The sequence below is a fragment of the Gigantopelta aegis genome, chromosome 3 (assembly GCF_016097555.1).
Source record: "Gigantopelta aegis isolate Gae_Host chromosome 3, Gae_host_genome, whole genome shotgun sequence".
Lineage (NCBI taxonomy): Eukaryota > Metazoa > Mollusca > Gastropoda > Neomphalida > Peltospiridae > Gigantopelta > Gigantopelta aegis.
Window position 1 is genome coordinate 82228020 of NC_054701.1, and position 27995 is coordinate 82256014.

Sequence of the window (27995 nt, forward strand, 5' to 3'; positions counted from 1 at the left end):
CACACATCAGGCAAGCACTTTTCCACTGCATCTGTATCCTGGCATTTGCTTCAAAAGACTCAGGGATTTTTTTAATAGTTTTTTCTTTGGAGTTCTCTGTGGCCGTGTCTTTAAAAAAATTTGTCTCTTTTCACTGAAGTTGACTCATGTCAGTTTGTGTCCATGCATATCGGTCTGAGAATAAACTCTGTTGATATATGCCTCAAGATCATCAAGGACTGTTTCACTTTTGTTTCCTTTTACAAATTGGAACCACATGTTGAGACAAGCATGCTTTCTTAGCCTGTATAAAACGTAGCAGGTTCCCACAATATGCTGGCCATATTCTATTAGTTTTTACAGATTCCTCTTTCATTTCTTTGAAGAAAAAACCCATACAAGTTGGTTGTGATAAACTGTCAGTTTATCTTAAGAATCCAAAGGGTTGTACATGTGTATCATTCAATATGCTTTATTCTCGGTAGGCTTTAAATAAAAAAAATGAAATTTAAAAAAATCAGAATCGGGCGTTAACAAATATATGTATCTTATAATCTTGTACATGTAAATTTGTTAAAGTTTTGTTTTGTTTAACCACTAGAGCACATTGATTTATTAATCGTTGGCTATTGGATGTCAAACATTTGGTAATTCTGACTCGTAGTCATTGGCAGCAAGGGATCTTTTATATGCACTTTCCCACAGTCAGGAAAGCACATATGTTGTGGTTCACTGGTTGGAATGAGAAAAACCCAATCTATTCTGCCCATGTAAATTTGTATTTGGCATTCAGGTTTGATTAAGTTGTAATTTGACTGGGTCATTTTATGGGAGTTTTCTCGTTCCTGCAGCTGGTTGCATTTCTCTTTTGGTTAGTCATTAAAATATCTTCTATGGAAGGCCATGTTTAAAGGCATGACCTAGGGAAATGTTTTTTGTTTTTTTTGTACACTATTTATTATCTTTCATTAACAGCAAAAACAAAGAAATGTATAAGGGACAAGATAAATTAGGTTTTTTTAAAAAGCAGTCTACTTTTACAGATGAATATGCAATTGCCAAAGGGGAAAAAATTCTGCATTGGTTATCATCATTAGTTAAAAAAAGAGAAAAAGATGAAAGGTTTATCTCTTGTTTCAACATGTTGATGTTGATTTTTTTTGCTCACTAATTACTTCATGGCTTGCAGATATCACATTTCTCTGGAACATGAGTATGCATATTGCCTATATACTATGTATTTTGAGTTAATATACACTCATAACATTTTAATGAAAAAAAAAAAGCCCTGAGCGCTGAATATAAATATGAAAGTGTTTGCAGTGTATAAAATAGGCAAATATATGAAATGTCATTAGGGACAGGATTTAGGAAGCCTGTTTTTGACTTACATTTGTATAGCTCTATACATTTACAATGCTTAAAACACCATGCATTAAAGCAAAAACATGGTATGTAAATTTAGCCTTAGGACTTTGCAATAATATGTCATTCAAGGACAGAAACTATGTTTATTTTATAAATCTACTTAAATTATCATTGGTGGGGATTTGTTTTTCTACAGACCTGAACCATCAGGAGGTACAAATAATTATATTATTCAAATATGGCAATGCTTTTCTTTACTTGTCTGAATGTTTTATTTAAAAAAAATAGCATTAGATAGTCCATAACAAAACTGACCATAATTTTTTTTTAATGTCTTGCATATATGTTGTGGAAAGTAAATGGCCTTTCCAGAAAGCATGTTTATGGTTGGTTCATCCCTCCCATGGATTTGAAGACAATTTGTTTGACATAAAGCTGTCTTTACATACATTTAGACATGTCATTGCTGATTGCAGGAGCTTTATTTGCATGCTCCCTGGGCTGTAAGGTGCCTTGCTGTAATCCGCTGGCCATGTGGTCATCTGGAAAGGGTCAGTGGTCAAGAACAGATTGTCACAGACCAGAGGTCAAACCCAGTTGGTTGTGTCTGTGTATGATTGGCAGTGGCATCTGGGTATCTGTTAGTTAATGTTTATCTCATGCTTACACTCAGAATCAGTGTCTGGGGTTGGTTACATTTAGTATGTGTCATTTAGAGGTTAAAAGGAATTGGTCATATGTTTTGAATGCTATGGTCATGTCTTTAAGTGCTGAAGTCACATGGTTCTGATGTACATCTGGCTCTATGGAGTGGTAAAGAGGATTATATAACACAGGAGAAGTCGATATCAAGTTGGTTGTACTCCCACCTCCATCTCCAACCCCCCAATACTTGTTCTATAACTTTTCACTCCACTTTCTAACTGCCATCTGTGATATTGGTATTTTTTGTCAGTCCTTTACACTGTGTTTTAATTTAACACTTGAATTTTGTTTATTGATGTTACTCATCACTCCATTTTTACATTTACTATAGTTTGACACCCAATAGCTGATGTATGTTTTGTTCTGGGGTGTCGTTAAACATTCATTCATTCATTCATTCATTCATTCATTCATTCATTCATTCTAACTGCTGTGGTACTCTGTCTTGTCATATTGTCATGATCACCCAGTTTCTGAAAAACCAGTTGTTTATTAAATTAAATAAACTGATTGTTAATTTGGTCAACACCCAACTCGAGGAAAGAAGCCATCTCTTGCAACCCTCTCAGTATGCCATTGAATATTGGTTAATGGAAATAAACCTTACTTTTCATCAGAATTATAGCTTAAATTTACCATCACATTTTAAATAAACCATAATAGCTTTACATGTAATTGCATATTGCATGTTCTAATAAATGTTGGCACTGCTTTGAATGGGAGGAAAAAACCCATTGGGTTCACCAAGGGGAAATGATCTTATTACCCATCACACTTCAAGTGATCAACATATCCCCACACCCTATGAGTCAGTATGAGATTTGACTGTATGTGGGAAAATTGGTTTGTGGTTCGAAATACCCAGTGTGAGTTAGCATGAAGTTAATTACACCCAGTATGAGGGTCTGTCTGATATTACACTCACTGGAATTATACACAGTGTGAGTGTGGGTGTTGGTATCGGGTTAGTTATACTCAGTGTGAAATACAGTACAATGAAGATAATTACACATTTTACTGTGTGAGGTTACAGTTTTTTGAGTTACACCCAGATGAAGACATAATTGTTTCTTGAATATTTCAGTGCTTTTTGAACAACATTTGGTTTCGTCAACCAAGGTTTCAATTTTCTGATAAGCATTTTTCTTGATTTTGTTGAATGATAAAGATGAACTAAAAGTGTTTTTATTTAAGAATAAAATATAATTAATATAATGGTGATTGTATATGGCATGATACATTGCATATATTTTATCTAAAATGTACAAAAAATAGTGTTGTTTTAGAATCAAATTTAATTTTAAAAATTCAATGTTGTCTACAGGTATCAAAATACATTGTCTGTTGTAACTAATATGTATTGAAAGATATATCTTTTTTAATGTTTTATACAGGACTAAATATGAATATAAATACACTGTATATCATAAACTATCATAAGTAAAAACTGCTCAAGTGACAATGACTTCTAGATCAGACTGAAGTTGAGTAACCGAACTGCTGTGAAGTATGACACGAAATGTCAGTAGGGCTGATATGTAGTGGTCTGGGTAGTAATGATGATTGGCAAATTGAAGTCTTCTATAAACAGGTGCTCTCAAATGATGGCATGTGAATTTACATTCATTAACTGGACCCCAATCTAGTTAAATTAATGTCACACCTGTCAGTTAGTTTGTTGAAAGGTCAGTCTATTGTGAGACATTTTATAATAGAGAGAGAGAGGGACAGATATATAGAGACAGATATATAGAAACAGACAGATAGAAACGGACAAAATGAGAGAGAGAGTGAGGGAAAAAAGAAATGGAGAGAAAAAATGAGAAAGAGTGAGGGGAGAGAGAGGGGATGATAGAGAGGGAGATGGAAGGTGGTGTAAAATGGGAGAGAATGCAAAACTGGAAAGGAAGTGGAAAGTAAGGGAAGGTCAGAAATTGTGTCAGAAGAAGGGTTTTGAATGAGATAGGAGAAATTGTGGGATAACGGGAGGAAAAGAATATTAATGACCCCATTAATGAATATACATAGCAAAGATTACATTTCTCTCAGTTCATGAAGGACATAAAGAGTTTAAAACTGAAGCCATCTTTTCAACTCATTGAAAATTATCTTGTTAATTAGATACTGATTCTTATTTTAACTGGCACGTTGGATATTGAAGTTATGCCATGGTTGATATGGGATACCTTGTTAGCCCTGCTTTAGGTGGGGAGTCACAATGCGGTGGCATGCCAGTCAGGCACAGATTGCACTGATAGACTGGTTATTACACCTGTGTAGTTCAGTGCATGACACTGACCTTTTGACCACTGGGAGGGGGAATGAGCATGGGGTGCACAGTCACACCTGCTGGGGGTACCAGTTTGTCTTGTATCTCCACTTCTGTGATGGACAGAGCAAGATAGACCATGATAAGCTTTGTGTGTCTTTTGACTTAAGAAATTTGAAACAGGAAAGGTGGGTTTGTTTCATGGTGTTAACTGACCAGCAGCTATCACTTTCAGGTGTCAAATGTGGTGGTTGTGATAATGTACAATGCTACTTTCTTTGGAACATCCATTTGGGCAGATTTAAACTGGCTTTTAAATTGAATCACATAAATGATTATTTTTGACCTTTTAGAACAGCACTAAATGTATTTTGTTACAAAACATGACAATGTTTCCAGGGATATATAAGTACTACTTAATTTAGAAAGTTAGTAAAGCACCTTGGATTATCAGTATTAAAAGCTGCATGTCAGGATCCTTTTAGAGTGATCCTTGTTTTGTAAATAACAACTAGTTAACACCGTCAACAAAATTATTTCTAGAACAGCCCTATGTAAAACCTGCTAGTTCAAGAATGTAAACAAATCTTGAAATAAAGATTTTTTGTTTGTCAACACCACTAGAGCATATTGATTTTTCAGTCATTGGCTATTGGATGTCAAGCATTTGTTAATTAATCTGACATACAATCTTAGAGAGGAAACCCGCTACATTTTTATATTAGTAGAAAGGGATCTCACAATCCCAGAGACAGGATTTCACATACCCATAACCTTTGATATACCAGTCATGGTGCACTAGTTGGAACGAGAAATAGCCTTATGGGCCCACTGACGGGGATCGATTCTAGGCCAACTGCGCTTCAAGTGAATGCTTTGTGCTATGTGCTGCTCGCAGAATGTAAAGAGTACTCCCAGTAATCTGCCAGGTTGAGAAAACATTCTATGAATTCAGGGCAGTAGAGCTGTAGCTTGAGTTGGTTGGGTCATAGGATCAAACTTCTAAACCAAAAGCATTGGGTTTTCCCATCCCAACCAGTGCTCCACGACTAGTATATATCAAAGGCTATGGTATGTACTGTCCATTCTGTGGTAAAGTGCATATAAAAGATTCCTTGTCTATTATTAGTGGAAAATTGTATTGGGTTTTCTCTGAAGACTACATACCAAAGTGACAAAAAACAACAATAGCTGATGATTAATTTATGCTTTAGTGATATTGTTAAACAGAAAACTTTTAACATTCTGTCAGTTCTGGGTAGGGTGTAGTTTAAATGGTAGAGCACTTAGCAGTGCTGTTTTTGAACAAAACTAACTTAAATTTTACTGCCTATTGGAAGATGCATATATAGAAGATCTCTTAATTTTTGCATTTACCATAGTTTGACATCCATTAGCTGATGTTTTTTTCGTGCTGGGGTATCATTAAATATTCATTCATTGATATAGAAGATCACTAGCTGCTACTTGGTAGAATTGGCTTCTGTGGTGGCAGCAGGTTTCTGTTCTTACTGACTAGATCAAATGTTGAAATATCCATGTTAAACAAATAGCCATAATTTAATATGTGTGAGGTGGCATTAAACAAACTTCCTTTCCTTTAGTTATAGTCCATGCTGGCAATCAGCATATCCTTTTTGCCTGTGAAACACACCACTTGACTTCAAAGCGAAAATCATGCAGATTTAGCTGTCAATGTAAAACTGGCTGTTTGTCTCTCCTATGCATCAGGGTAACAAGCATTTTGAGGTGTGTCAGGCATCAAGTGCAGTTGTTTCTTCTCCATTCAGAAAACTTGAACTCCCGTAAACCAATGCATTGATTTCTTTAACAGAGAGGACTCGCTCTAAAAGGAATATTTGGTTAAAACGCTGAATGAACTGCTCAGAAAACGTCTCCTGTGTTGTCAGGTTTTGTGGACATGGTGCAATATTCATTGTGAACATTTATTAAACATAGCCTCACATTTCAATGCATTTGTCAACAACCCTTCATTCAGATATCCATCTTTGTAATGAATGTTTCTTGGAAGAGAGAAATTCCCACAGGTATCACTGTTTGGTTATACCACAGATATTTGTGACTTAAAAAAAAAAAAAAGACCAAAAAAAAGAAGAAGAAATACAGAGTAATAGTATTAAAAGAATTTCTTCATTGAGGAATTGAGAATCTTTTTTTAAGCTTAGATCACTTAAACATGTTTATGTACTTAGTGACTTAAATTAAATGACAAAACCATTAGCATTTTTAAAATCAGGTGTGATTATAAGATAGTGTAGGGGATATTTTAGTACTTTGTGGTTTATGGAGAAAATGTATATAAAGAATCCCTTGCTGCTGTTTTGGTAGAATGTGTTGAAGCAACAGGCTTCCCCTCTTTCTGGTCTAAGTGTCCAAATGGGGCGAGGTGTAGCCCAGAGGTAAAGCGTTCACTTGATGAGTGGTCTGTTTGGGATTGATCCCCGTCAATGGGCCTATTACACTACTTCTTGCTCCAGCCAGAGAACCACAACTGGTACATCAAAGGCCATGGTATGTGCTATCCTGTCTATGGTATGGTGCATATAAAAGATCCCTTGCTGCTAATCCAAAAAGAGTAGCCCATGAAGTGGCGACATTGAGTTTCCTCCCTCAATATCTCTGTGGTCCTTAACCATATGTCCGACACCATATAACCGTAAATAAAAATATGTTGAGTGCGTCGTTAAATTTAAAAAAAAAAAAGTGTCCAAATAACCATATGTCAAACACCAACTACTAGACATAGGTTTAAAAATGTGCCTAGGTGTCATTAAACAAACAATCCTTTCCTTTCCTTTGATTCCGAAGTTACCAATCCCTGAACTGCCTAAATGTGGCATGCTTATGAATATATAAACCTTCAGTGCATCAGTAAATGTTTCTAGTCTGAAGCTTTTTGCTGAAGTCTTGTCTAGGTTAAATCAAATACCTGATTTTATTGTGTGTAAAATATGTGATGCAATTCAGGGGGGTTCTTGGTGTATGTAAACATAGTATGGCTGCCTGTGGAAATACATACAGATGTTGGTTCTATTTATAAGTTCTTGGTTACTTCCACACCCATCATTCCTGCTTGATGGTTCTGGCAGGTTTGACTTTTTCTCTCAACCTGGCAGTGATGTTTAGTGTTCATTATTGGGTGGAAACTAACTATCGGACTTAGGATGTAGTTCAGTGGTATAAATATAAACATAGAATTCTTACTTAAGAATTTAATTATTACTTTAAATTATCAAAACAAATTTGATTGTTGTTCTTCTCCTGCGTTCAGTTTCTTTATGCTCCTTGAATTCAAATCGTGGAACATTGTCTTATCAGCACTTACTGTCAAAAACCAAAACAAATTATGGCATTGACAAGAGTTATTATACAAAATGAGATACACATATACAAAAACATACCAATTACATACATATAGGTTATTGCTTCTAGTTCACTGAAGTCTTCCCTGAAGAATATGTTTGATAAAATTCAAAGCATATACCCTAAGTGAATATATAAGGGAGGGACGTAGCTCAGTGGTACAGCACTTACCTGATGTGCAATCGATCTAGGATCGATTCCCATCAGTGGGCCCATTGGGCTATTTCTCATTCCAGCCAGTGCTCCACAACTGGTGTAGCAAAGGCGGTGGTATGTACTGTCCTGTCTGTGGGATGGTGCATATAAAAGATCCCTTGCTGCTGATCGAAAAGAGTAGCCCATGAAGTGGTGACAGTGGGTTTCCTCTCTCTATATCTTAAAGGGATGCTAAAGCAAGGCTTTTGGGCAGGTGTGCATATTCAATGATACATAATGCACATTATTGCTTAATATCAACAAGTATAATCGCATAGTTAATTAATAAAATGGTTAAATGTGACGGCTATTATATATAACGGGCGCAGCCATTTTGTACCATCCCAGTGAATACGCCCTCTGGCGAGCTGGTGGTTACGTAATACCTAATGTCAGGAATTAGTCTTCGAACTGAAGAAACAAAACATACCAGATTTTTGCGGATGCATCGCAGTGATTTGTAATAATATCTATCCCAGTAACACGGCAACGTGTATATGTGGTTTATTTTTCAATACAAAATAAACCACCATTGTCAAAGTGTTGAAATAACTCTATTATATTTTGTATATAAATTAACCCGCATTATGAAATAATAGTCGGAGTGTTTTCTTGTTTAATTGGTCTTTTCTTTCCATGGCCTGTACCTGTGGCTCTTGATTGGCAGGTGTATATTTAGATGGTCCCTAGACACTGTGATTTTGTCCTGTGAGATTTTGTCCGGATACCGTCTAGACACACTAAAAAGACATGCCTCAAATCGTAATGGACTTTACCAGCTTTATTACTGTAAGTAATTCTGTAAAACCCTTGATTAAGTAGACTTCCCCATCTAAAATCACAAAACTGACCAATTACGTAGTCCCAGAGAAAAGAAAATTATCACTTGAGTATCGTGAGTGGTAGTTTTTGCTCGAATGTATCCTACCAATAGGCCTAATAATATGCATTTTTTCTTTGGATTTTTTAAAAGAAAAAAATACTATAACCCCATTTCGTTATATTGATGCAAATTGAAATATATTTAGTTAAATAGTTTATTATACTATCAAGTCATTTATGTTGTTTTACAAGTCAGGTTGTTGAAAGCGAAGCGCCTTGTCGTAAATTAGAGCATTTGTTTACACTGTGCATAATAGAGAATTTGGACCTGAGCTGACGTCACTTCGCCCCAAGCTATATCACCGGTTGTCACAAAAATTAAACAAAATGGCTACCCCCAGTTGGCAGGAATAATCACAGTTTTTTATTAATTCTAAAATTACGCGTTTTTCATTTGTTAAAGTGTCAGTATGTGTTGGTGGTCTGGGTATGCATCTTTCCAACACATAAGGCTTTTGTTGGAGTTTAGTTTACCTTTAACCATATGTCTGATGCCATATAACCGTAAATAAAATGTGTTAAGTGTGTCGTTAAATAAAACATTTTCCTTCCTTCCACACTGCAGTAATAACACCTGTGGTTAATAGTTATTCATAGTGCACCCTATTACTAACCAGGTGTGCATGCTCAGGTAATGTGTGCCAGGAAGCGTCAAGTCTGCAGGTGAGCTGTTTGATTACACCTGAATGAGGTGCACTTCTCACACCGCTGAATGAAACCAGACCCTTGTTAACAGGTTGCTGTCTGTGACTTCATTCACCTGCTTCAACTGCATTCTTCTGTCCTAGAGACCATTTATAACTCCTGTCGAAAAGATTTAGGTTTTTTTTAGTGTTAACTCTGTCACTTATGCATGATCTGCATGTACAGTCATTGTAGAACTTTCCCAACACATATTGGGGTCAAATTGGACATAGAGGATATTTCATACTTTTTGTCAAATATGATTTATATCTCACTGAGTGAAATTTGCAATCATATCTCACGAGTCGCGCTTGCGTGATGTGTGCGATATGATTGCAAACTTCACTCGATGAAATATAAATCATATTTGACAAAAAACATGAAATTTTCTATTTATTATACAACTTTTCACAATTTACCTTTATTTTTAAAATACCAACAGCAAAATAGTTCCAGCTTTCTTACAGTGAAGATAACACTTTCTACAGTGATAACAACACATTTTAGAGTGAAATAGTGAAATTTTCATTCTAAAATGTGTTATCATCACTGAGTCACTTTTATTTCACTGATATTTTAAGAGATTTTCTTAAATGTTATATAATAAAAGATCCCTTGCTGTTAATTGGAAAGAGTAGCCTATGAAGTGGCGACAGCGGGTTTCCTCTCAAAATCTGTGTGGTCATTAACCATATGTCTGACGCCATATAACCATAAATAAAATGTGTTGAGTGTGTTGTTAAATAAAACATTTCTTTCTTTTTTTTGTTAATGGAGTAGAGATGCCAGAAAGCATTTACATTAACTCAGTTTAACAGTCACAAATAATTACTGTTTTACTTTTTTAATTTGATTTGTACTCTACATAATTTATTATGCAATGCTAAAATTAGTGTATTGCTTTTTCTGTTCCTTATTAACTTAGTCTTTGGGGTGACAACAACAAAAAACCAACAAAAAAGAAAAACAGAGACAGTAAACCAAATATATCAAATGAAGCCTAAAACTCATTTAATACTTATATGTCTGGTTTGATATACATTTTAATTTATTTAACTACCTTGTTGTTGAACAAATTCAACCAGTGTTCTAAAACTTGATTTATAAGATTTTAATTAAGGTCATAAGAGTTATTATGGACCAAATGTTTTTTTTATCAGCTGCACCATGGAACCGTTGGGGTCAAAATGTCGTTTCTGTTCTGCTTTTTTGCCCTTTGTGTTACGCCCAACAGAAATGATTGGAAAATCATTAAAGGCATTAGTGTAATTCAATTAAAAAAAAGTAATTATGCTGTCTTGTGAGAAAGTCAGTCAACAGACTTCATATTTTAAAGATTATTTTCTTCAAAGAAGCCAGCCAATTCAACTGATGAAACTGCCCATCCAGAAACGGTTGCCCAATAAGATGTTTTCGTGTGTTTTCCTTATTAAATGAGCCTTAAATTTCAAGTTTTTTTATTTATAAAACAGCTTTTTTCGTTGTCATTGTCTTCTACTATCACTGATTGATTTTAATTTTTTAGCTTTGTGTTCCAAATTTCATGTTTTTGCGCTGATTGCTTCCTTTGGTGAAGCATCATTATTGACATTATTCAATACTTTGTTGAGGTTTTTTGTCTTTTTTCTTAATGCATGGTTGGTCTGAGATCAGTGGAGACATTCAGGTCACACAAGCATTGTCAGCCAATCACACGACCCCAGCAGTGAGCAGGCAGGTCACAGAGGCATTGTGGGACACTTGTGCAGCTTTCATTGGTTTTGTTGTCTGTGATGACTAATATTGCATAATTGATTTGATGAATATGCTTCCAATGTTGCTTTGTTTATTTTCCCATTGGTTTGGGAGCATTGCATTAAAGTTTAATATTGGAGAGCTGTCTAACTGCATGTCATTGGAATATCATTGGGTTGTCAAGCGATATGGCAGTAGTTCATGTCCAAATTATCACATCATATTTGAGGAATGTTCCTTTTTTTGTGTCACACTGGGAATAATTCTCAGTTAAAATCTCTGGCTGCAGGTTTTTTTAAAAGAGAAATTGCAAATAGCAGTAGCTGATTCATAGTTCTACCATACTCCCTATTAAAAAACCTGAGGTAATCTGGCTGTTGTTTAAAAACCCTCTGTCATTTAAATAAACTTCTTCAAAGGACTTTTTGTACTGTTAAGAGTTTAACAATGTATTTGAAAATGTGTTCTAGAACCACTTTGGTTTTGCTGCCTTTAATTAATTTTGTTTTGAAATGAAACCAAATTTTATAACAATTTAGGTTTTTCATGTAAGATTTTTTTTTCCCACCATTTTTATACTGTAAGTTTTTTTTATGTTTGGTTAATATCCTACTGGTCTATTTAAGGTTTAACACAGTTGATTGTACAATATGCCTTTGGAATCTAATGTATTGAATAATGGTCAACCTGCCAAATACCCATGGACCTAGACAATTTTTTTTATATGCTTGATTGTACTTTTATTGTTCAGATATATGTGCAGTCTAAACTGTTGTATTTTTATCGCATTAAACAAGGTTACACTGCACTTTTAAAAACTGTGCACCAAGTCTGGACTTGCACTTAATCCATCACAACAGTTTGTTCTTTCTATGAAGAAAACTGGTGTCTTGTTCCCATGGAGCCAGTTCCACCTGTGCAGTTTGTCAAGTTAACTGCCAGTTCGACTGCCAAGTACAGTGGATGAGAATTGAAGATTTTGTTTAGATAAGATGTGTGCCGAATTGGCTTTAATGGTACTCTGCCACCTTGTGTTTCAGCACAGTCCACTTGATTTACTTGCCGCCCAGATTCCAGCCAAATTTATCACCTCTTGCCAGAGATTCACTTAGAACACTGGCCACCTCTTTGGAGGTTGGTGTTTCCATTCCAAGGAGTCTGGCAACAGTTGATTGAATAACAACTGTGGTGCAGTCTGCAGCTATCTCTGCCTCATGAGTAAATAGTTTATGCTGAAGTTTATTCTGAATGGTTTTAGTCTCCGTTTGTGTACAGTGTGTTATTAATTAACACACAGGGTTTAGAGATAGCTAGTAATAATTTATAGATGGCCAGTGGTAATTTATTGAATTTTATTTGTATGGGACCTACATCAGTGTGAAATGTAACGACACTGTAAAAACATAGTTTTTAATCAAAGCTATGACAGGTTTTCAATTGATGAATTTAAAGTTGTACAAAAAGTCTCAGAAATATCTTGTATAAAGCAGTGACATTGTTATATGTGAAATATGTTTTGTGAGGAGTAATAAGCTTTAATATTATATTCAGCTGTATACCTGCCAATACTTATTATATAACTTTATTATATAACTTTAAAATCTGTACTCAAGACTTAACCGAAGTCTCTTAGACTTTCATCATATACTATTTGTACAAGTGAGATTTTGGTATATTGAGTCTATACATTAAAATTTCATAAACGTGAAAAGAATGTGCTACTTATAGTTATACAAAATACCCTTTTTGTATGTTGAATTATACAGTTAAATTAATTATAATGAAAGTTTGAAAATCAATTAAAATCATATCATGACCATATTGCCATTGGAGAGTAGCCTATGTGGCGACATCAGGTTTCCTCTAAAAAAAACTGTGTCAGAATGACCATATGTTTGACGTCCAATAGCCGATGATAAGATAAAAAATCAATGTGCTCTAGTGGTGTCGTTAAATAAAACAAACTTTACTTTTTATATTGCCATTGGGTGCAGTTGTGCAAGTTTTAATACAACTATGAAGTGAATGCATCTTGTGACTTGAGTAATTTTACATTCAACATTCCAAAGATGACAAGACAAGATGACATACATTTGCACCATTTGTCCATGCCAATCAGAGTGCGTGGATTCATTCCTTCTCCATAAAGCAAATACTACAATGTAGCCATGCTCTCTGTTGTGTAAATTTACCTTACAATTTTTCACATCAGATGGAAAATGCAGTGTACCTTGTTGAGATGCTGTGTAAATCATTCCAGTGTTTACCAAGCAAACCTTCTGAATGATGGTTCTTGCATGAAACTTGTATCAAAACGCAAATGTTGATTTGAGGATTCTGACAGATAACTCCGTCTCAAAGCTTTCTTACCTTCAGTGCTAAAGATCAGAATTTCAGTGAGACTGGCAGACATACAAATATGCTAGATATTTAATCTTGTGTTTTGTTTGTATTTTCTAATGTTGGCCTTCTGTTATTCTGTATTCTTCGGTGATTGTTTGGTTATTGTTTGAAGCGATATTAGCTTCTGTTGTTCATCCACTTAGTTTTCAAGCATGCATATTGCTTTAGGCAGTGATTCAAGAATTTCTTATATAATTTGTTTTTTTCATATTGGTACGTCATCAGCATGAGATTTAGTTAGTGATAGAGCATTCATCTGAGGTGGGAAATATTGTAGGATCAATCTCAGCACTAAGCCGTTAGTTTCTCAACACATTGTAATCAGAAAGGAAAGGAATGTTTGTATCACAACACCTCAACACATTTTAGACTATTACTGTTCGGTGTTTAATGTTAGATCAGACTACCAACTGTCACAACAGAGTTGGCCAAGTTACCAATCCCTCAACTTCTATGATTGTCCAGTTGCTAGTCTGAGCACTCTTACAAGTGGTTTCTCATTGTATACAACCCCTACGACCAATTACATGTAGTTGTTAATCAGGGTGCACCAGTTTTAGGTTGGGAGTAGGGGAAATTACAACACAGCTGTTGAATTGGCTAACTCTGTTGTGATAGTTGATAGTCAGAGCCTAGCATAACTTACATCCAGTTACTGTATCATTTGAAAAACTGCTGCCACCAAGTTACTTACATGATTCTTGTTGAATAGCAGCAAGTGTTGTTTAGACTCTTTTTTTACAACAAATAGTTACATATCAGAGGCTGTGGTATGTGCTATCCTGTCTGTGGGATGGTGCATATAAAAGATCTCTTGCTACTAATGGAACAAAGTGTAGCAGGTTTTCCTCTCTATGACTGTCAAACTGACCATATGTTTGACATCCAATAGCTGATGATTAATAAATCAATGTGCTCTAGTGGTGTCGTTAAACAAAATAAACTTTTTACAAATTGTTACAAGAATTCCCACAGATAGGAAAGCACATACAATGACATTTGATATACCAGTCATGAATAGGAAAAGTTCAACAGGTTCTCCGAGATAAATCAGTTCTTCAACCGGTAGTCATCAAGACTCACTTTCACTGACCTACATGCCATTCCATTGCTTTCAGAGCTCAACAGTTGCTATACCTGTATCATTATTGCTGTATCTTGGTAGCCAGTTAACCAATTATTAAACATAATTTATATACTAGCTCACTACAGCATTTAATATTTGGCTGATAGAATTGTGCTAAATTAGCACTCAAGAATCCAGAATTAAGTGACTGCAACTTAATTCATTTTAGTATGAAAACTGTAGCAGAAGATTGTGCTCAGTGCACACATGCTTGAACCTTTAGTGGCTGTAAACATGAGTCAAATGGTCAATTCATTATTATGGTTCATGTCTGAAATTAAAATATCAAAACCATTACAGTGGTTAAAAATCATTGTTGCCGTAGATATTTGTTTCATACACTGTTGTAACATGTGAATCTTTTATGAAAATTGTCTAACATTATATTATTAGGTACTTTTTTTAAATGTCAATTTTGGTGACAAGCACCATTATAAAGACATTTTTTACTAGTTCAGATCTCGAAAATTGGTGACAGTATTTACACTGCTGTTTTAAAGTGCATTGTGCAAGTGATGTTCATGGCATTATGAATACATCTTTCAGCTGTCGATTTTCACCCAGTTTTAACCAGAATGGTGACAAGAAGAAAATTGTTCTGTGTGCCAGTGATGTCCACAGATCTAAAAGATGAAGCTGATGGCTATCCCCCTGAGGTTTCTGATTGTCTTTTAAACCGGTGCCACAAGAACTATCACCATTCTGGTTAATGGATCCACTTGTTTCACATGCATTATGCTTAGTGCAGCACATTTCTTGATAATCCTTGCACCTAGGGACAAGACTCGAATAAATGGGACTCTGGCCATAAATCATTGTGCCTGGTCTAATGGAAATGAAGGTTGCTTCCCCTGTCTTCACTTGATTAATCCAAGATTTCTCATTCACATAAACAAAACAACTGACAATGGGTTTTCGGTCTCTCTTTTTTTTTCTCTCTCTCTCATCTCATGAAAAACAAAACACAATTTCAAGGTAATGATTTATGTGGCTGTCAAAAGGACTTGGCTGTAAACAACTTGAGGATTTGTGTGATTTTGCACATATATCTTTGGCATGTTGGCAGTTTGGCTTCTGTTAATGGAAACTCCAAGTCGGTGTTTTATCAAATGTGTCACCTATGTGTATGATTAACTGTGTATTGTCCATAGTGCAGGTGCAGTGTGCAACTTAGTGATCAACAGATGAATTATTGGGTCAGTGGCCTTTGCTCAAAGACCGTGTTATGTGCTGTTTCAGCTTTGGGAGAGAGAGGATATTATTTCATTTCAGTTCAATTTATTTTCATGATCATATCCAAATAAGGTTCAAGCACGCTGTCCTGGGCACACACACCTTAGCTATCTGGGCTGTTTGTCCAGGACAGTGGGTTAGTTATTCGTTGTTGGTGATTATTGAGATAGATAGATGTGAGAGCTGGTACCAGGCTGAGAATCCAGTACCTACCAATCTTATGTACGATGGCTTAACCATGGCATCACCGAGGCCAGTAGTGGATATTAAAGGCTGTTTGTAAATAAATTTTGTAGTCTACATAGCAGAAGTGTTGTTTTTTTCTCTCTCATTCATGACATTGTATTGAATGATAATGTTAGACACCTAATCGCTGTTTAGTCAACAATTTACTGGGGTGTTGTTAAACAGACAGTTTCCTGTAAACCAGATTAATATTGCAATATGTTTTGATATTTTTGTAAAAGAATACAATATGCACCTTTGCATGTTTATGGCGTGTACGTTCCTGAACAACAGACATTGCCTTGAGCACATTCTAACCTTAAAAATAATGTGTTCATATAAATTTCACGACTTGACATTGGGCACAAACAAGACAGAATTTATAGATATGTATTTTTTTCTTCTATTTTACAGTATTTGTTTTTGAGGTGGATTCTGATATATCAAAGGTCATGGTATGTGTTGTCCTGTCTATGATCCCATTATAAAAGTTCCCTTGCTGCTATTTGAAAAGAGTAGCATATGAAGTGGCGACAGCAGATTTCATCTCTCAATATCTATATGGTCCTTAACCATATATCTCACGCCATAAAATGTGTTGAGTGCATCGTTAAATAAAACATTTCCTTTTTCTTCCTAGATGCCAAACATATGTAAATTAATGACTGGTATAACTGCTAGTTGCAGACATAGACTTATGATGTTTTGTGAAATGGGCCCCAGGAGTAGTGGTGGACAATTCTTCAAGATCATGTTGGAGTTGATAAACAAACATGATTCCCTTTTCAAATATATTTGTTTAGTTGTTGTTGTTGTTTTGTATATTTTAAGTATATTTAAAAAAACATTCATCATGGTAAATGTTGACACATAATACAAAAATAAAACGTCTTTAGTATTATATACTTATATAGACTTTAATTATCACAATCTGCAGAATGTTCTGAAGTTAAAGAGAACCAATTTGTTGGGTAATCATTCTCAGAGTGGAAGAAATGTGATATACCTATTTACTTAATGGAGTGTCAAACACTGTTCAGCAAATGGATGTTGCACAAAGCAAATGGTCTGACTGATAAACATAGCTTTGTTTAAGCAAATATTGTCACAACAGTCCTGGCATGCCGGCCATTCAAACCATTTTCCTGATAATTCCTGCAAGCAGTCTATTATAATGTGCCTGTTCTTGCGTACCGAATGCATAGTTTGACTGTCTGATAAAACTATTCATTCGAGATCTCTGGAGATTGGAACACCAGTGTTGTTGCACTATACGGCCATTATTAAACAGTTGCTTATTGAATACATGCGATACATGGTCCAAGAGCCGATACATGGTCCAAGAGCAGGCAAATGAAAGCTATTCGGAATTGTCTGTATAGAGAAGTCCTTTGAGCTTTGCTGCCAGTAATTATGTTTACAAAGCATTTCTTTCCCAGAACAATTGTTGTGTGTGGTTTTTGCGCCTGTGTACTGTGTACCTGTGTATCTGCAGGCAGTTTTAGCAGGTTGTTAACGATGTTTCGTATCAAATGGCACGTAGGCACATACATGTATGTTTTTTACAGCTGTGAGCTTTTAATAGATTAATGATTGTAACAATGTTGAGGGTTTTTTAATAATTAAACAAACATTAAATCGAAGAATATACATTTATTTATTTATTTACTCACTTTCTGTACTTCGTACATATATACTGTAGGTAACTGCATGTTCATTCATTCATTCATTCATTCATTCACTCATTCATTCATTCATTCATTCATTCATTCATGCATTCATGCGTGCGTGCGTGCGTGCATGCATCCATCCATCCATCCATCCATCCATCCATCCATCCATCCATCCATCCATCCATTCAATGTTCCTTAATTATTTTAAATTTAATTTCTTGGCAGTTATTATTTTCAAATCTTCAGTTCAGAAATATTGGCTTTATGGCATTGTTTGAGTTTTTATGGAAATATTTCTCTGATGTCCTCATTGGTTGTGGTTAAATGTAAGAGGTCTTGATCTGCAAAGGACATGAAATGCATGTGCGTGTGTGTGCACTGACCATAACGGATCCCAGGAGAGTGTGTCTCATACAACGCCAATCAATGTGGTCTTCTGTCGTAACCCATACACTGTCTCCAGAGATTTCCACACATAATTGAATTTCTCTGAAGTGCATGGACAACAAAGATCCTGCCCCATTATCACTGAACTGTTGATGCTATTTTTATATTCAAAATTGATTCTTCTCAAAACAAAGAACACATGCATGTTTACAATATTTTTAATACACTAAATTGATGAAAACTTTTTTCTTTCTTTTTTTGTATTAATTTATTTTCATCATGCTTGAACATTTTACAATTAATTTCATTGGTGACTAATCATTTAGGTTCTTGTTTATTAAATTTATTTTATGACTGAGGATCGTTTTTAACTCACTGATTTAAATGTATGTATTTTCCACCAGCTCTGTTTGGGACATCCCATAGTTATCTAACTCACTGATTTGAATGTATGTATTTTGCTCCAGGTCTGTTTGGGGCAGTTTTGTATAATAAATATTGATTGATTAATTGATTGTGAACATGGGTATTATGTAAAGTTGTCTTCATTGGACTCGGAAGTTTTCACTGTTCCATTCAGTGTTCCACAGTTGGGACATTAAAGATCACTGTATGTATTGTCCTGTCTATGGCTAAGTGCAAATAATAGATAACTAGTTACTTTCTTAATAGGAGTAGACTATCTTATATGTGGTAAGGGCAAAGACTATAAATATTTTAGGAACAGGATCAAGGATAAAGGAGCACATATGGACCAACTCCCTGAAAAAGGGTACTTCATTGAAAATTGTACACACATTTTTTTAAAAGGGGCACCATAATATTGTTAAAGGGACAGACCCTAGTTTCAGCCCACAAAAATGCACACTAAGTTTAGTTAATCTACTAACTTGTAACACATTTGGATAAAGTTACAACTGAGTGAAACATGAGTCTGTGACTTTGAAATGGTGAAATACCTTCTAAAAATATACTGAAACTCAACTCCATAACTGATAATTCTCAGACGCACGTGCATTTTTAAACATATGAGAAATGTATTTTGTGATATTAAAAACACCAGGATGACCAAAAACACTTCGAATGTACGGAAATGGATAATCTAAACAATAAAATCGAAATAAAGTATGATTTCAGGTATCAAAAACGGCTCTACGGGGAACAAGTTGTTATTATAAAGGGGGCAATTTTAATAAAACAAATATTGGGGGGGGGGGGGGGTGGGGGCACCTCTCTTGGATACACTCTTATGTGACTGCAGCTGGTTTCTCATCTCTCTCTGTCTTTCAACCAAGTGTTTAAATAATCATCTTATCTTAGACACCAACTAACTGTAGTTTAAAATGTGCTGAGATGGTATTAAAGCAATATTTCAGCCGTTTTTATTGTGAACAGTGCTTCAGAGCAGAATGAGCATGTTTGCTTTAATCTTGCCATCATGTAATAGTTTTTGTACAAATGCTCCTCAGTGGAAAGTATCCTGATTTGATTGTGATAACGGTTTTGAAGTTCTGATGGCGTAAATCACTCGACACAGTAAAGGTGTCTGTGTAATTGGTTTTCCTGTGAATCATCTGTATTGAGCACCTCATCTCCTTTGGTGGGTGCAATACCGCTGATACTGTATGACAACAGGTCATTGAATTTGCCATAAGCACATAACATTGCCATGCTTGATATAGCTTTATATTCCATGCTGTAATTGTCCGAATCTCTTTCTGCACGCTACATTGACTTCTGTCAGACTTGGTCGTATAGCCAGGATACTGATGAGACATCTAGCTCTCGGTGTTCAGTGTTCGGGGTATTAACGGCATGATGTGAGGTCTTCTAAGGTATTAGCCCGTTCACGATGGTGTCTTGTCTTACAGAATTCTTATTTCATAAAAAAAGACAGACCTGATTACTAGGGAATGGCTGCGGGCATATTCCATGCAGTTTGATGGCAGAGATTTTTTTTTTTTTTACGTCAGACTCAGAACATGATTTGGCTCATTGGGTTCCAGGAAATGTGACAGACAGAATGGCATAACCGAAGCCTGTTCGGAAAGATAACTTGTCTCAGAATGACAGATGTATTACCATGTTAACTGTATTAAAAAGTACAGATAAATGAACCCTGTCGATAAAGGCCACCTATAAAATCTACAAGAATTGATGATTAAAATAAGGTATCCTTTTCATATAAATTAAATCCAGACACCAAGCAGCTATATATTTTTTATGCTGGAGTGTAGTTAAATATGCATTCATTCATTCATTCATTCATTCATTCATTCATTCATTCATTCATTCATTCATTCATTCATTCATTCATTCATTCTTTCATTCATTCATTCATTCATTCATTTTTAGTTTTTATGCTGGTATTTTGTTATGCTCATTCATTCATTCATTCATTCATTATTCCATCCATCCAAATACATGTTTGTGACATGGACTAATATTTGAACAGCCTCTTATGCCATGTCATTCTGAATATTTGTTGTTGGTGTAAGGAACACCTTGTAATTCTTTAATGACCATAAAAACTAATGATAATGAAACATGTTTTACATATGTAAAATACACTTAATTATTTATATTTTCAAATACTGGATCATTCATTAACACATTTTCCATTATGAAATTGGAATTTGTTACATGGTCTTTCCAGCAAGTACAATGTAGGTATATTATGTTTGAATTTCACTTGTTGTTTTGCATGAATGAAGTCTGATGTGTTCTCTTTGCTGTTTTCAGTTGACCAAGCTGAAGGTATATGACTGCAGCCAGTACATTACATGTGGGGAGTGTCTGGGTGCCAGGGATCCATACTGCGGATGGTGCACCCTGGAGAACAAGTGAGTATCATCATGTAGTCATAGTCAGCGTGTAGACCCTACTGCCACACTGTCATCTTTATCACCATGTAGTTGGTTACCAATAACAAAATACTGTATTATAGTCACCCAGGATACAATATTAATGTCATATAGTCACCCAGACACGAATACCGTCACAATATAGTCACCAAGACACAAAAACTATCATATAGTCACCCAGGACACAATACTGTCACCATATAGTCACCCAGGACACAAAACTGTCACCAAGACACAAAATTATCATATAGTCACCAAGGACACAATACTATTGTCATATAGTCACCCAGGACATAATACTGTTATTATATAGTCACCCAGGACATAATACTGTTATCATATTGTCACTCAGGACATACTAATCTCATCATATAGTCACCTAGGACACAATACTGTTATCAAATAGTCATCCAGAACATACTAATCTTACTATATAGTCACCCAGACACAAAACTGCCATCATATAGTCAAACAGGACACAATACTATCACTCGGGCACAAGACTGTTATCATATAATCAACTGACACAACATTGTCATCATACAGACTTCCAAAATATAGTACCGTCATTATGTAGACACCCAGGACATTTTACTGTTAAACTACTACCCAATACTCTATCAACCCAATAAGAACATCAGGTATCTTACTGCAGTAATTTCCCAATTTTAAGGCTTTAGTATGGTGTGGGACTGATGCTTATAGGTGCCAGTGAATATATAAGTCATCATTTTTGTTCTTGTGCAGACCTCTGAGAATTGAAAAAGTGCACAAACCATTTATGGGAAGGAAGGAATTTTTTTTTATTTAATGAAGCACTTTTTAAAATTTATTGTTATATAATGTCAAAACAAGGTTAATGATCACACAGATAATGATAACGGAAACCTGCTGCTGCCATGCCATGGGTACTCTTCTTCATTAGCAGCAAGGGATATTGTATATGCAACATCTTACAGACAGGATAGTACATACCACAATTTTTGTTACACCAGTTATGGAGCACTGTCTGGAATGAGAAATAGCCCAGTGGGCTCACCAACAGGAATTGATCCTTGAAAGGACACACCAACAGCAGGCCTTGACCTTTGTTTTTTTCAAGTGACATACAAACGAAATGATCGTTCTTACCATTTTAACTTTCAGAGGTCTGCTTGCATTAATAAAAACTACTTTTTGTTGTTGATTGTTTTAATTTAAGCACATTTGTGGTGGTTAATTGGTATGGTGTTTGTTTCTTTTTAAAATATGTTAGTTTTATTGGTGTCGGTACATAAAACAACTCGATCCTCGTACATAGCATGCGCATGTTCATGTTCGGTTCTAGTTGATTTATCAGATTTTTACATTTATTTTTTATTTGCTTTTTTTTCTTCTTTTTGCATCATACAAGGATGTTTAAGCCAAACATGTAAGTAATGGTGTACCATCAGGTCTGTTGTCTATCTGTAGATATATACCTATATCTCTATCATAATGACGGAAGAACATTTTAGACTGTTACATGTGTTTGTGAGTTTCTAATGCTTGGTGCACACCCTTCTGATTAATGCTGACTTGATTGTCGAATCGGCATTAGCCTGAAAATGTGCTCCTGCACACACCAGCCAATGCGACAGTCTGATTGGGGTAAAACAGAACATTAGACGTGATTGTCTTGTCTTTGCCCTGCACACACCTACCGATTATCTCTTGGTGTGACTGTCGAGTCGGCATTAATCGGTAGGTGTGTGCCAAGCATTACACAACCAGGTAAGAGATAACCCTTTGTAGATCACTATGGTCTAGACTGTTCTGATATGTAATAAAACAATTCTGATTTTATGACATGACATACATCGTAACCATAACATTTAGTCAGTCTGTATGAATCCAGAGGCCGATCGGGGGGGGGGGGGGGGGGGGGCCCCCCCCCTACATTTTGTGTTATAATTTTTTTTTTTTTACTATCCCCATCAAAACCACCTCCAAAGTTCCCTTGGCATTCCACCTCATGTCACTGTGGCCCCCCCTAAATGGATTTTCTGGAGCCACTACTGGAATCCTTCCCAGTGAGAGAATTATTAACTTAGATTTTGAACAAAACTCAACATGCCTAGGGCTAACACAAACATACATGTAGTATATGACTATAGTCTGTCCCATCATTCTATAAAAATGTTTTTTTGTAAATAATTTCAGTTTCATTTGTCTTAAGAAGAAAAGTAAAAGTGTTTTGGAAATAACGAATAAATATTATTTTGGTGTCCAATTTAGAAAACAACCAGCTCAAAAATAAATAACTTGTAGCAAATTCCATAGCATGAAAAAAAGGTGTTCCCTGTGGGACGGACTATAGTATATTCTTTTGTTTTCTATACCACATCACAATGAGTTGTATCACTATAGTATACAGGAATCTATCCTTTTATAAGGTTTTTATTTTCATATATAAGTAATGCTGAATTGTATAAAAGGTAGGGTATAATATTTTGTGTGTTATGTTAATTTATTAAGTAGATATGTTGCTGTAATTCATTTGTTATGGTATATATATATATAAAACATATATTTTCAGTGTTTAGATGTTGTTGTCGTTGGTGTTGTAAACTGCTTCAGTTTGTTTGTGTATTTTACATCTCAGTCATTTTGTGTTGGTTCATCACTTTTGTTTGTGTTACAGTGTATGAAGTAAAACATCTATTTAAAGTCTTTTGGGTAATTGCCAGGGAAGAAGTATAGGTCATCTAGTCCATTACATTTTTTATAATCTAAATCTGCTATTGATCCATTTCATTTATACATCATCCCATCCATTCATCTAGTCCATGCAACCATGCATCCGTCCATCATGTCTGTTCAATTGTCTATTCCATTGTATTACATTTATCCCCAATTCATTCCCTTTTCTCTTTCCATTCATTGGGCCATTAATTTAATATATCTACCCATCCATTGCATTCTATTAATCCATCTGTTTTGTCCATTCCATTTATCTATCCATTCACCCATCCACCCATCCATCCATCCATCCATCCTGTCATCTATCCATCCATCCGTCCATTCATCCTGTCATCCATCCATCCATCCATCCATCCATCCATCCATCCATCCATCCATCCATCCATCCATCCATCCTTTCGTCCTATCATCTATCCATCCATCTATCCATTCATCCTGTCATCCATCCATCCATCCATCCATCCATCCATCCATCTATCCATCCCATCCCTCCCATCCCTCCATCCCTCCATCCATTAATCCATCCATCCATCCATCCTTTCATCCTGTCATCCATCTATCCTGTCATCCTGTCATCCATCTATCCATCCATCCATCCATCCATCCATCCATCCATCCATCCATCCATCCATCCATTCATCCATCCATCCTGTCCTTTCCATCCACTGTACATACTATTCTTCTGCATTACCTGAACCTATTAAAATGTTTCAAGTTCTTGAGAATTTCAACATGACATTTCTTCTATACCCACATTCATCTAACACTTACCTGAACATGTTAAACATTCTAAAAAAGTTTATAGAATCTCACATCTTCACATTCTGACATTCTGCTTGAAGTTTACTTCAAATTGTCACTTAACATTTTCATTACACAGACTTCTCTTGTCATTTACCCATTTTTTCCCCAATACACTTGCTTCGCTTGTGATGAAAAATAATCTTTTGTAAATGCTAGCTCTGTGAAGGATTTTTTCATGTCCAGGATGTCAACGTAACGAGTTTGTCAGTGTAAAGCACTCGCTTACACGTGCCGTCGACATGGGCAGGTATTGTCAGACGTAGCTCTTCTGTGACAAGCCATACTTCACACGGCACAATGATTAAGGCTTTTTTCTCCCTTATCTATTGACCAGACTGCAATATAGTTATTGGTAAAAGTTGTCTGTCAATATTTTATGCCGTAAGTGACAATGTACAGTGATTGAATGACGCCGTTCATTGTCTACAGAGACTTAATGGATCGTACGGAGTGCTAAGTACAAGTTGCTGCAACTTTTCTGTGTCCTTTTCCAATGCTCTTTCTGTCCTAGTGTTTCGGCTTTGTCTTGACTTCTAATTCATTTGCATAACGGGTTCAATTTGTGTGAAAATTTCCACGAGGTTTGGCTCTTTGTCTTTTTAAGTGAACCAGCCTCCTAGCTCAAGTGCGTTCAGGTAATCACACCAATAGTTCGGCTTCCATGTAATGTAATGATTTTTTATTGATTCATGGTTAAAAGGTTAACTTTACAGTAAAATTATGAACTATGATCTGTACCTTGTATTCCCAATAACAAGTAAAAAGTGTTAATCTCAGTTTTTGCTTTCAAGTAAGCATTGCAAAAGCGGCTTACAAAATATCTATTCTAAACGTTTAACAGAAAACAAGGACTACTGATACCTGATGTCATTCCAATCTTCTCGTTAAATAAAACATTTCTTTCTTTTTCTAATATTCTCAGTACGTACAATATACAGCAGATCAAAAACAATTACGTGATTATTTACGAGAAAATTATTCCATATAGGTCACTATTCAAAAGAGTTATAACTCTTTGTCCTTTTTCCTTTTTAGCAAAACAGCAATTTTAATAATGTTTTTATAAAATTGAAATGGCCTTTATTAGAAATGAAAACATACATAGTGTCATCTCCTGATATTTTACTACAACTTGGCAAAAAATCAACACATGTTTTGTCTGGTTTTAACTTTACTTTATTATAAAGTTGGGGTGGGACGTAGCCTGATGCACAGTTGGTCTAGGATCAATCCCTGTTAGTGGCTACATTGGGCTATTTCTCATTCCAACCAGTGTACCACGACTGGTATATCAAAGGCCATGGTATGTGCTATCCTGTCTGTGGGATGGTGCATATAAAAGATCCCTTGCTACTAATGGAAAAATGTAGCGGATTTCCTCTATGACTCTGTAAAAATGACCATATGTTTCACATCCAATAGCCAATGATTAATAAATCAATGTGCTCTAGTGGTGTCGTTATTATTAATTTTTTTTTATAAAGTTAACCTTTAACAGTGAACGAATATACTAATAAATGTAATTGCTGAGGTATTGTAACATTCAGTTGTTAAAACATTTGTGTTTAATTAATGCATTGGTTTTCTTTGTCACAGTACTAATTTACTGGTCAAATCTAAACTGTATCACTCTTAAAAAAAGAAATGAATATCAATGCTAAATGCAAATCATTGGAAATGACTGATAGATATAATTACTTTTTTTTCTTGGTCAGTAAGGTTTTATTGATTAAATTTTAATTCATTCATTAATTCAACTTATTTTCGTGCTTATATCCAATTAAAGTTCAAGCACGCTGTCCTGGGCACACACCTCAGCTATCTGGGATGTCTGTCCAGGACAATGTGTTAGTAGTTGTTAGTGGTTATTATCTTACAAACATTAAACATTAAGTTAAATGTAAAAATATTTTCCATTATATATATTTATACAGGTTCTTTTTTATTAGATATAAATCTAAATTCAAATTACCGAATTCATTTTCTTTGTCATGGTACTTTTTCATTGATTAACTGTCAATTATATTAATTAAGCTACAAAAAAAAAAAAAAAAAAAAAAAAAAAACCTCAATTTATTGTAGAAATATGGTTTACAGATGACTGGAAATGAATCAAAATTAAAGTTAACACATTACTGCTTGACAAAATTAATAAAAATGTCACTTTGGTTTCCAATGATATGCTAAGTGCTGGCAGAATATGTGTTTTACGAACAACAACAATGGCCTATCATGATCTTGTTGTGAGTGCCGATGAATCATGTTTACAGCATGTCACCTGCCCCGATCTTCACAAATCGGTGTTTACAGTGGGCGAAGAGATTAATTGCAATCATGCTTTCTCATTAATTATGAATAGTGACAAAGAATAATAGATTTTTTTTGGTCTGACCCAGTTCATGACATTCTCGTCCTGTTCAACTGATTTCTCATTTGTTTGGAGTAAATTGATTTCTCGCCAGTTTGATTTAGGCAATGTGTTTCAGCAAATAGATGTATAAAGAGATACATGTATTGTCTAGTAATTTTGATGAATCATGCATATTGGTACATACGAGCACTGTGGTAGTTAGGCTTTTTGTCTAAATAGGAATAGAATAGGACATGTTTTATTTAATGACACACTGAACACATTTTATTTTCGGTTATATGGTGTCAGACATATGGTTAAGGACCACACAGATATTGAGAGAGGAAACCCGCTGTCATCACTAGTCTTTTCGATAAGCAGCAAGGGATCTTTTATATGCACCATCCCACAGACAGGATAACACATACCACAGCCTTTAATATATCAGTCATGGTGCACTGGCTGGAGTGAGAAATAGCCCAATGGGCCCACCGACAGGGATCGATCCCAGACTGACCGTGCATCAAGCGAGCACTTTACCACTGGACTACATCCCGCCCCTTTGTCTAAATAGTTATATGGAACTTTCTGTCATTTGGGGCAGGATCTAACTTAGTTTGTGGAGTGCTCGCCTAAGATGCTTTGGTCACAGGATCGAATCCCTTTAGTAGATCCATTGAGGTTTTTTTCCTGTCCCTACCAATGTCCCATGACTGATGTATCAAAGGCTGTGGTATGTACTGTCCTGTCTGTGGGATGGTGTATATTAAAGATCCCTTGCTACTGATAGAAAAATGTAGTGGATTTCTTCTAAGACTATATATGAGAATTACCAAATGTTTGACATCCAGTAGCCGATGATGAATAAAACATCTAGTGGTGTTGTTAAACAAAACAAACTTTACCTTTTTGTGTAATTTTATGTTGATTTTCATGCTGTTATCCAATGAAGGTTCAAGCATGCTGTCCTGGACACGTATCTCAGTTATCTAGCCTGTCCAGAACAGTG

At 35.4% G+C, this 27995-nt stretch overlaps 1 protein-coding gene across 5 annotated transcripts in view; it reads left to right on the top strand.

The window, feature by feature from the left end:
- The window catches only part of LOC121369165 (plexin-A4-like), a 250532-nt gene that overhangs the window by 111936 nt on the left and 110601 nt on the right, over positions 1-27995 (top strand). For all 5 annotated transcript variants that reach the window (XM_041494064.1, XM_041494067.1, XM_041494068.1 and 2 more), the window contains exon 5: positions 20990-21090. In XM_041494064.1, coding sequence (XP_041349998.1) covers positions 20990-21090 — 101 coding nt within the window. The remainder of the gene's footprint in view (positions 1-20989; positions 21091-27995) is intronic.